We start from the raw sequence: 12,121 nt of genomic DNA on the forward strand, positions 1-12,121 counted from the left end.
AAAATGCAATCTCAGGTCTCAAGCCCACCCATAAAAAGTGCAAAGGACACTAGCTCAGCGGAAATAAATGAACAAATAGCATCAGAAGTAAATAAACAACAGCAGAAAGTTATAGAGGAACTCAGAGCAGAATTAATTTCTGGAATTAAAAAAAAAAAGAAAACTCTGAATTTATAGCAGCTGAACTTAAGAATCAAATGCAGAAACATATGGATGAAAAACAATGCCCAACCAGAACAAATGCAGTGGCTACTAGCTTAGCTGAAATACATGAATTAATAGCATCAGAAGTAAATAAGCAACTACAGAAAGGTTTAAAGGAACTCAAAGCAGAATTAGTATCTGAAATGAAAAAAGAAATCTCTAAACTCATAGTACCTGAACTAAAGACTCAAATACAGAAACTTAAAGAAGAAACCCAATCTGTTAAAAACTCTGCAGTAAAAGAATTAATGACAGCTTCTAAAGAAGACATTGATAAAAAAAATACAGGAAATTAAAAAATGATGGATTCCTTGAATAAGCAATACAGAAAAGAAATAGATTGCATGAAGCAAAGTCAAAGAGATGTAGAGGACCTTAAAATCTCAATTACAAGCCTGAAAAACCGTTTGAGCAAAAATGAAGATACAGTTTCAGATCTTGAAGATGCTGGTGCACCTAGTGAAAAGGTAAGAAAGGATCTCTTAAAAAAAAACTAGAATGCAGGAAAAAATAACTCATCACCTGCAAGACAATGCAAAGATGAACAATCTGAGACTAATAGGCATCAATGAGAATGAAGAAGTCAATACAAATGATATAAAAAGAATATGGGCAGAAGTAATAGCAGAAAACTTCCCAAATATGAGGAAACAATCTGATACTCACATAACCAAAGCATCAGAACTCCAAATAACTTCAACCCAATTAAAACACACCGAGACATATAATAGTCAAGATCCCAGAAATCCAACACAAGAATATCATATTGAAAACTGCTAGAGAAAAGAAGCAGATCACATTCAAAGGAAAACCCATCAGAATTACAGCCAACTTCTCTTCACAAGCCATGAAGGCAAGAAGAGCATGGAGCAGAGTACTTCAAGACCTCTACAAAAACAAATTCCAACCCAGACTATTATACCCTGCAAAACTCTCTTTAAGTTTGATGGAGAAGTGAAATACTTTCATGACAAAGAACAACTAAAGAATTTCATGATGGCAAAACCAACCCTACACAGACTACTGAAAGATGTTCTAGAGAGGGACCAAAATGATCAGAACTCCACCAATGAGAACAGAAGAAACCCATTAAACAGGACAAACAATTAAACACAGGAGAAAAAACAGTTTAAAAACAACATTCAAAGAACATGTCAATCGTAAGTCAATACATCTCCATAATAACCACCAATGTAAATGGACTCAATTCAACAATTAAGAGAAATAGATTGGCACAGTGGATTAGGAAACAAAATCCAACAATATGTTGCATACAAGAAACACATTTAACTCATAAAGAAACTCACAGGCTGAAAGTCAAAGGATGGAAATCAATACTACATGCCCCAGCACTTCAGAAAAAACAGGGGTAGCAATCCTATTCTCAGACAGTCTCAACTTCAAATGAAGAATGATCAAACGAAATAAAGAAGGCCACTATATGCTAGTTAGAGGAAAAATTCAAGAGGAATAAATAACAATCATAAATATGTATGCACCAAACATGGGAGCACCCAACTATGTAAGACAAACTTTAATAGACATGAAAAATCTAATTTCCAATACAATAATCTTAACAGGAGACATTAACACCCCCTTATCCCAAATAGATAGATCGACAAGACAATAAATTAGCAAACAAGTAGCACAGCAACTGAACCAGAGCTTGGAACAAATGTACTTGGTAGACATATACAGAGGATTTCACCCAACCACAGTGGAATACACATTTTTTTCAGCTTCACATGGATCATTTTCTGCAATAGATCACATTCTAGTACATAGGTCATGCTTAAGTATGTGAAAGAAAACAGAAATTATCCAATGCATATAATCTGACCACAATGCAATGAAACCAGAAATAAATAACAAAAGAAACCAGAAAAACCAGGCAAATACATGGAAATTAAACATCACCCTACTCAGCAATCAATCAGTTACAGATGAAATTAAATAAGAAATTCAACAATATCTACAATTCAATGAAAATTCAAGCACAACTTATTGTAATTTATGGGATGTGATGAAAGCAGTTCTCAGAGGGAAATTCATAGCTGGAACTTACACAGTAGGAAAACAGAACGGGAACAAATAAACACCCTAATGCTGCACTTTCGACATCTAGAAAAGGAAGAGCAAAACAAACTCAGAGCCCAAAGACGAGAAGAAATAATAAAGATTTTAGTATATGTGCTGCCGAAGCGAGCACGAAATCATAAAGATTAGAGCAGAAATTAATTCAATTGAGATGAAGAAAACAGTTCAAAGAATTAACGAATCAAAAAGCTGATTCTTTGAAAGATTAAATAAAATTGATAAGAACCTAGCTAACCTCATCAAAAAGAGGAAAGAAAAAATTCAAATACAAGCAATAAAGAATGAAAAGGGTATAACTACTACAGACCCAGTAGAATTCAGAAGATTATCAATAGCTACTTTAAGAATCTTTACGCTCACAGAATAGAAGCCACAGATGAACTGGACAGATTTCTAGATAGGTACAAATTACCAAAACTGAATCAAGAAGATATAACAACTCTCAATAAGTCAATAACAGCCATGGAAATAAGGATTGTAATAAAGAGCCTGCCGGCAAAGAAAAGTCCAGGTCCTGAGGGATGCACAGCTGAATTCTACAAGAAATTCATAGAAGTTATAATCCCTACACTCCTCAAACTCTTCAGTGAAATTGAAAAGGAAAGAGTTCTCCCAAAATCATTCCTGGAGGCAAGTATTATGCTGATACCAAAACCAGGGAAAGACACAACTAAGAAAGAGAACTACAGGCCAATCTCCCTCATGAACATAGATGCAAAAATCCTCAATAAAATCTTAGCAAATAGAATACAGCAAATCATCAAGAAGATCATACACCATGACCAGGTAGGATTCATCCCAGGGATTCAAGGATGGTTCAATATTCGAAAATCTATAAATGTAATACACTATATCAACAGAGCGAAAATCAAAAACCACATGATCATTTTAATTGATGCAGATAAGGCTTTTGACAAAGTCCAACACTCATACATGTTCAAAGTCCTACAGAAAATTGGAATAGAAAGCCTCTACTTCAATCTGTTAAAAAGCCATCTATAACAACCCAATGGCTAATATAATTCTCAATGGGGAAAAACTGAAATATTTTACTCTCAAATCAGGTACAAGACAAGGATGTCCTCTATCACCCTTCCTCTTCAATATAGTTCTGAAATCATTAGCTAAAGCCATTAGACAAGAGGGAGAAATAAAAGGAGTAAGAATAGGTAAAGAGGAAGTGAAACTATCATTATTTGCAGATGACATGATATGTTATTTGGAAGACCCCAAAAAACTCCACTAAGTATCTACTAGAATTGATAGACTAATTCAGTAGAACAGTAGGATATAAAATCAATACCCAAAAGTCAATAGCATTCCTCTACACAGATAACAAACACACTGAGAGGGAAATTAGGGAGACAATACCTTTTAAAATAGCACCGAGGAAAATGAAATACCTGAGAATTCATCTAACTAAAGAAATCAATGATCTTTTCACAGAAAATTACAGTATTTTGAAAAAAGAGATCACAGAGGATTTCAGAAAATGGAAAGATATTCCCTGCTCCTGGATAGGAAGAACCAACATCGTGAAGATGGCCATACTCCCAAAATTGTTGTATAGATTTAATACAATTCCTATGAGACTACCACCAACATACCTCCCAGACCTAGAGAAAATGTTCCTAAAATTTATCTGGAATCAAAAAAGACCTAGAGGGCTGGTGAGATGACTCAGTGGTCTAAAGCACCTACTTAGAATAAGCTTAGCTAAAGCACAGGGACCGCCATTCAATCCCCCAGCACCACATGCCCCCTGGTGGGCTGAGCTGGCCACACACACACACCCAAAAAAATAAATAAAAATTTTTTAAAAAAAGAAATCAAATACATTTATCTACAAAAGCCTCAACTTTATCTTTTTTATAGCTGAATAAATATGCCATTGTGTAAAAATACCATATCTTTTTTTAAAATCCATTCTTCAGTTCATGGGCATTTGGGTTGCTTCCAAGAGTTAGCTATGACAAATTGCACTCCTAACACAATGGTGCATAGGTATCGCTGTAGTATGATGATTTCAGTTCTTTTGGAAAAATACTAGTAGAGGAACAGCTGTCTTGAGGGCAAAAAATGGAGTGAAGAAAAGGACAAAAGATAACGGGGAAATATATATATGCAGGATAATTTGGATAATTGTACTGACGATTTCTGTTGGTCTTTTGAAAGAAGTTAATCCTTAAATTCTTTTTGTTTTTATTCTTTCTTTCTCTTTTCAATTCCTTATAACTTTTTAAAATCAATTTTCAACATTTGTATCTGGTAACCTAAACAAATAATTTGAAGATAACGTCATGCAGTACAGCATCCATTGTTGAATTCCTGTTACTTTGTTTGGTGAATTTTGTAATGTATCTAATGTTGTTTTATTACAATTTTTGTATTCTTTATAAAAATAAAAAAAAATTTAAAAAGAAAAAAAAGAAATCAAAGATCTTTAAAAAGAAAGAAAGAAAGAAAGAAAGAAAGAAAGAAAGAAAGAAAGAAAGAAAGAAAGAAAGAAAGAAAAAGACCTAGAATAGCAAAGGCAGTCCTGGCTAACAAAGACAAAGCAGGAGGGATTATAATTCCTGACTTGAAATTATACTACAAATCTACTGTAATAAAATCAGCATGGTATTGGCAACAAAATAGACCTGAAGATCAATGGAATAGACTTGTAGATGCAGAGGCCTCTAGGAATGCACTCAGGTACCTGCTCTTTGACAAAGGTGCCAAACACACTTACTGGAAGAAAGATAGTCTCTTTAACAAATGGTGCTGAAAAAAATTGGCTCTCTACATGCCGAAGATTAAAACTTGACCCAGGTCTATCACCACGCACTAAACTAAAATCAAAATGGATTAAAGAACTGAGCATTAAATCAGAAACACTAAATCGCCTAGAAGAAAACGTAGGAAGATCTCTTGAAGACATAAGGTAGGCAAAGAGTTCATGAACAGAAACCAAATTACATGGGAAACACTTGAAAGAATTAACAACTGGGACCACCTTTATTGAGAAGTTTTTCACATCAAAAGAAATTATCAACAAAGTGAAAAGACAACCCACAAACTTCGAAAAAATCTTAACTAATAAGCACTCAGACAAAGGTGTGCTCTCTAGAATTTATAAAGAACTAAAGAACATTAGGACCCCTAAATTTAAAGACCCAATCCAGAAATGGGCATCTGAGATGAACACACACTTCTCAGAGAACGAAATTAAAGAAGCGAATAAATATATGAAAAAATGTTCCACATCACTAGCCATCCATGAAACACAAATTAAAACAATGCTGAGATATCATCTCACCCCAGAAAGATTGGCTCTAATAAAGAAATCAACCAACAACAAATGTTGGAGAGGCTGTGGGGAAAGGGGAACCCTTCTCCACTGTTGGTGGGAGTGTAGACTGGTGCAACCATTATGGAAATCAGTGTGAAGACACCTTAGAAAACTAGGACTGGAAATCCCATTCAAGCCTGCTATCCCCTTACTGGAATTTTCCCGGAGGAACTGAAAGTGTCATATCATAGTGATATACGCGTACCTATGTTTATAGCAGCACAATTTGTGATAGCCAGATCTTGGAAACAACCAAAATGCCCATCACATGTGGAATGGTTGAAAAATATGTGGTACTTTTATATAATGGAGTACTACTCAACTATATAAAGAATGATATAAAGAATGATAAACTTGAAGCCTTCATATTTAAGTGGATGCCCCTGAAGATATACTGTTTAGTGAAGTAAACCAGACCCACATCTGTAAATATCATATTGTCTCCCTATTATAAGGACTTACAATTCTGTATATGATTAGGTTTCTAAATTTCTTTGTAAAAATATGTAAATGCTTATTTCTACTTTTGCATAATTATTTTTCCTTCATATTCTCTAAGGACTTAAAGTTCAACATATCAATATCTGATGGAAAATACCTGTTCCAGGATATGCCAAAATGTTTGATATTTCGACAGATAGGGTAAACCAAACTGCATATATTGCAGGTTAATAATTAGCTTCTCTTCTGGAGGGTTAACAACCTAAGTTAGCAGATCAAAATTGAAGAAAAGGAAGGCCTGGTTAGCCAACATTTTGTCCCTAGCCTTTCAAGGTCAGTGAAGACTCGGGACATAGGAGAACCTATACTGTAACAATATGTAACTCAGTTGTACTCAAAATTTTCTGATCAAGAAGATTATGGAGCCATAGAGAAATGTGTTCAAGGATCTAAAGTGAGCCTGGGGAGAGTCACATGAAGAGAAAAAACATTTTCTCAAGCTTTCACAGAGAGAAAATTGGTCAAGCGATGGCTGTGACTCATCCTCATGTCAAACACTGACAAAAGGATGTACAAAAGGCAGAACAGGACTACAGGGTAAATCCTGAGAGTACTTGGCTGACCTTATGAGATACAAAAGTTACATTCCTTGGTATATAGGCCTTGCTATATCTTGGTCTTAACCATCCAGCAGAAAAGTATAAAAACAAGGTATATAAAGTAAATCCGGGCTAGTGAGATGGCTCAGTGGTCTAAAGCACCTACTTAGAACAAGCTTAGCAAAGCACAGGAACCGCGGTTTAATCCCCCAGCACCACATGCCAGCCAGACCCTGGTGAGCTGAGCTGGCCACACACAACACACACACACACACACACACACACACACACACAAATAAATAAATTTAAAAAAATAAGTAAATAAAGTAAATCCATATTAATACAATGAGCTGTAAAAGGCTCAACTCAATAACTTCTGAGGATAACTCACTAATATTATAGACTGCTAGATAGTGTTAGATTGTTTAGCTGAATTCAAACACCTATAGTGTTTAGATGCCAATAGAATATTCACCTCTGACAGGACCAAAAAATAAATAAATAAATAAATAAATAAATAAATAAAAATAAAAATAAAAGATACAAAGGAAAGATCATTTTGTATTTGTATATACAAAATAGTTAGGATAAATTTACAGCTACTTTCGCTTAACTCAATGAGAAGAAAGAGCTGTACTAACAGTGTTTGGACAGAATATCCTGTCTGCATCTTGTACTATGGATAACCACTAAGAAGATAACAATGCACAGTGTATTGACAACAAAACTGTCCTATTAATCAGCTGTGAAACTATCTCATTCATATTTATTTCTCATTAAAAAATAAATATGTATAAAAAATAACATTGCCAGAAAGAGAACAAGCAGGTCCCTGGACACTCCAGCCCAGCTGTCCATGTTTCTCCTCCCTGAGCTCAGTGCTCTGCATGGTGCTAAGGATGCAGGTCTGCTCCAGGAACCAAGGGGAGGACAGAGATGTACATTCTCAGACCATGTGGAGAGTTACAGGAACAGTTTATTTTCCTAATGTGACATTTACTCCTGCAACAGACAATCGTTCCTCATCATGAGAAAACCTAGAATTTCATTTTTACATAATGAGATGTGACATTCAAAGGAAACTTCTGAAAATATAAAAGATACAGGTTTATGAGCTATTAATACAATTTATATGAAAGAAAGAAACATGCATAAGGAAAAGTGCATTTTTATTTACAATACATGGTATGTTATCTGTAACCTGTATAGTTTAACCCCCTTCCAGTTATGTAATGTTAAGACACAGAGGAAATCCCAGAGGCCAACAGGAAGTCCTCAGTCCAAAGTTTCCTGCTCTGAACCTGCTCTGGGTCTGTGGGCTGTGCCCAGCAGAACCCCATGGAACCCAGCTGATCCTCAGTGTCCTGACCCAGATGGTTTTGTCTGGGCTCACATGGACATCCCTTCACTGTGTCTTTTTCATGATAATACAAGGCAGTGACCTTGGTGCTCATATTGTTCATTTGTAGATACAGCATGTTCTTGTTGTTGTCTCTGGAGATGAACTGGCCCTTCATGGAGTCTACATACTTCGTATCACTACTACCACCGCTAAAGTATGAGATCCACTCCAGCTCCTTTCCTGGAGTCTGATGGATGCCATCCATGTAGTAGCTGCTGAAGATGAAACCAGAGGCTGTAAAGGACAGTCTCAGGCTGCACCAGCCCTCTCCCAGATTCCAACAGCTGCACTTCATCCAATGATGAAAGGATAAGAAGACTTTCATCACATATTCCTGACAGCATTTGGGAATTAGTGGATCAGGAGATCTTAGACTTCCTAGAAGGTACCCAGGAACTGTACTGCAATGCCACGTGTGCCCTGGTAGGAAAAGATTAGCTGAACCAGAACATCTTTGTTGGAAATTGTTTTCAGAAGTCCCTGGAAGTTATGGAGGAAGATCCACAGTCAAGACTGCATAATTCATATTCAGATGTCCTATATTCTGTAGCTTCAGGATCATACAGAGGAGGTTTTGAATTTGCATAATCTGATAAGAAAATTCAAGACAAACCATGTGGGATTACTAGCTTTAATTGCAAATAACATAGTTATCACTAGTAAGGATAAAACTGTCTTTGACTCCAAGAAGTTGAAATTAACCAACACAGAAGGAACAGAGTTTAAGCTTTCCAAGAAATAACTTCTGGTCCAGAATATCACAAAGTTTTTATTGCTATGTATACAAAGTAGGCATAGCAATGCCACAAAATATGTCCTGTTTCACACTTTCAAAGTCCTGAGCATTTCCTGCCTGTGTTAATCCAATTTCACAGTTCTGCTGGTAAAACCACTCACAAATGCAATAGAGCTGCTTCAGGAGTTTTCTGTTCAGCATTCAGGAAATACAGTTGAAATTAAGCTAACCATTCTACAATTTTAAAAATTTCAAGGTAAATTTCCCAAGGATGGCTAATATTCATGAGCTCAAATTCTGTCACCATGGACACTTTACAGTATAATGTTTTTGGTAATGATGTTTTGATTTTCTGAGAAAAGGTCTCCTTATGTAAGTGAGGCCATTGTTTAATTCACTATATACCCCTGTGTGGCCTTGAACTTCAGGAAATGCACATCTGTCTCTGCTTCCTGACTGCTGGCATTATAAGTGTGAGCCACCATGATCACTTGATTATTAAAGACCTATTCCAATGAGGTCACTTCTTCATTAGTCTGTAAATGACATGTAAATATATTTAAATCTTTTGTGTATATGGAAAGATAACTTCACATACCTCTACATGAAATATCTTTGCATACAAAATTCCTTTTGGGAATCCACTTAAAACTTCAGCAACAACCCATGAATCATTATATTGTAACATATCTGCTCATGTTTTATTCCCAGCACAATGTCCTGCAATGTGCACTGTCCACAGTTCAGTCCATTTGTCTGTGGTGCCTTGAAAATGCACAGAATCATCTGCAAAGCAGGTCCTTATGCTGTTTTCCTCTGTAGCTTATCATATATTACATTCTATTGGGCTGTAGTTATGATACAGGAAACCTCCAAATGACACAGGGAGAAAAACTGATCTCTCAATCTTAAAAGGTACCTAGGATGAGTTTGTGCTCTCTAAAACCAAAGAATGAATTTTAGGAACAAATGGAGGTTATGAGCAGAATATGTTTATTGAGGGGAAAAAAGCTCCTGTCTGAGAGAGAAATGGGGGAGGGGGGCAAGCGGGTGGTCCCTAGGAAGCGGTCTCTTCCAGGGACTTTTATAGAGGAAAACCATGCAGTGAGGTAGGTCTAAGGTGTTGGAGAAGACATGAGAACTCACTTAGGTGAGCATGGGGTGGGACAAAGCTATGGTCAACCAATGAGATTACAAGCACCATTGCACAGGTCAAATTAATTAAATCTAGTACCAAATGAGGAAGAAAGTCCCATAGCAAGCAGGCATGAATACAGGACAGGGTCTCTTCCGGTTGAGGGTTGGGTTGGTGACTCATTAGGGCTCTCTCAAGGTGATTGATACCTATTTGGAATATCAATCTATACCTGATGCCCATCCCTAGGGAAGTATGTATCTGTATATTTCCTTTTTTGTCTTGAGGTTTGGCCCATAGGGAGTGTCTGTCTCTTCCAAGTTGCAAAGTCACCTTGTCTTCCATCTTGCCTCCTTGAGGGCCTGGCCCTGTCTGACTGTCTATAATAGTTCTATCTAATTCAGCTGCCTACAACATTTCCCCCTCTGAACAAGTAACCCAAACTGCTGTGAGGGAACTATGGGTGATGACCACTCTGTGTTCTTCAGGCTTAAAGGAGTCATAGTTGTGAACTGACAATCAGAGATAGTCTCCAGAAGTTCTATCTAAAGGCCCTCAATAGACACCAGGAATTTTCATCTTGGGTAGTTATGACAGCTTTGAATGTGGAGGAGACAAATCAAAGAAACTATGAAGCATACATGGGCCAAATAATATCATCAGGATAATTATGAATACAGTCAAAATGATTTTCGCCCAGCAAACAATAAAGATTTGATATCTAATATTTTGAACAGCTATTGAGACATTAGCAGAATGATCTGAAATGTTATAACCTTTTAAAATTTGTAATTATAAAAAGACTGACTAGTCAGAAATATTTGTAGGCCCATTAGCAGAGATCTCTTAAGTGTGAGGTTTAATCCTTTCATCTTCCATGGCCTTTGAGTATTATCTCAAACTGGCCTCTTGTATCTCAACAACTATTACTTGGGACACACGAATTGCCATAAATAGGGAAAACACTGAGTACTCTCCAGTTTGCAAGTGGGACCACGCACTAGGTAACTACTGACACCTTCATGAGCATCTGCTGAAAGTTTAACAGGCTTTCTCCTTATACTGGCAGTTGACACAGGTTCCCTCGGGCTGAGAGGGGATGACCCAAGACCACCTCAATCTGAAACTTCCTCTGACTCCATCATGAATACTTTCTTTTTTCCTTCTCTAGCAGCTTTGGACATTTTTTCTTGAAATGTCCCTTATCTCTGTCTGGGTCCAGGGAAGCATAAGTTTTTCCCTGTTTCCCAACTGGCCATCATTCCTTTAGGCTGCTAGTATCATTATTCTCATTTTCTTTCTATAATTCCATTTTCTACCCTTTCTACTATGAAACACCTCAACTGAATCCAATTCATTTCTGAAAACCCTTCTAACTTCAGCTTGTGTCAGACACCTAAGGCCCACTGTTCTGCTGCTTTATCATTTCTTTCTATGTTGGAACAAATCTGAATGGAACTTCCCTGGACATAGTTGACCTCTTACTTGAGTCATGGATCTACTGTCATTATTTGAGACTGATATTTGGACTCAGTGGCAGAGAAGAGGGCAAAAGAATGGCACTCAAACAAGTTTTAGAAATTGCAAAGCTCTCCAGAAAATAGGACTACAGGCAGGTCAATAGTGTGGATCCACATACATTTCAGGTGATGGCATGTTCTGGAAGGTGCTGTCAGCCTGTGCTGGAAACAACAGATATACCTGGGACACAACTAGAAACCAGAACATTCATTCCTCAAACCAGGGAACAGCAGCGACAGTGATGTTCCAGGCAAGATGTACAGCTGGGTGAGAAGATGGAGGTGATTTAGCCTCCCAGGAAGACAGCGACCATGAGGCCCTCAGCCACAACTGAGTTAAATGTGTGACATTCACGTGGGCATACATCACCTCAGCTCTGCCTTCAAGAAGCTTGTATGTGTGGGAAAAAGATATTTCAAATAATTTCCTTCTATTCTGGGTATACTTGCTTCACAAAAAATCCATAATAAGCAGAATTATATTATTTAAAATACAGATATATCTGGCTATTTTATTAAAAAAAAATTAGGAGAAATTTGTCATTAAGGAATATAGAATGGGGCTGGAGAGATGGCTCAGTGGTCTAAAGCACCTACTTGGAACAAGCTTGGCAAGGCATCAGGGACCGCGGTTCAATTCCCCAGCACCACAT

The 12,121-nt window shown here is 36.9% G+C and overlaps 1 gene segment (V, D, J or C); it reads right to left on the reverse strand.

Moving 5' to 3' along the window:
* LOC101563631 overlaps positions 1–12,121 on the reverse strand; it is a 21,668-nt gene that overhangs the window by 7,598 nt on the left and 1,949 nt on the right. Inside the window, 1 exon segment of the V gene segment in view lies at positions 3,902–3,908. Coding sequence covers positions 3,902–3,908 — 7 coding nt within the window.

This window comes from Octodon degus, unplaced genomic scaffold (genome assembly GCF_000260255.1).
Source record: "Octodon degus isolate 3935 unplaced genomic scaffold, OctDeg1.0 scaffold00255, whole genome shotgun sequence".
Taxonomy (NCBI): domain Eukaryota; kingdom Metazoa; phylum Chordata; class Mammalia; order Rodentia; family Octodontidae; genus Octodon; species Octodon degus.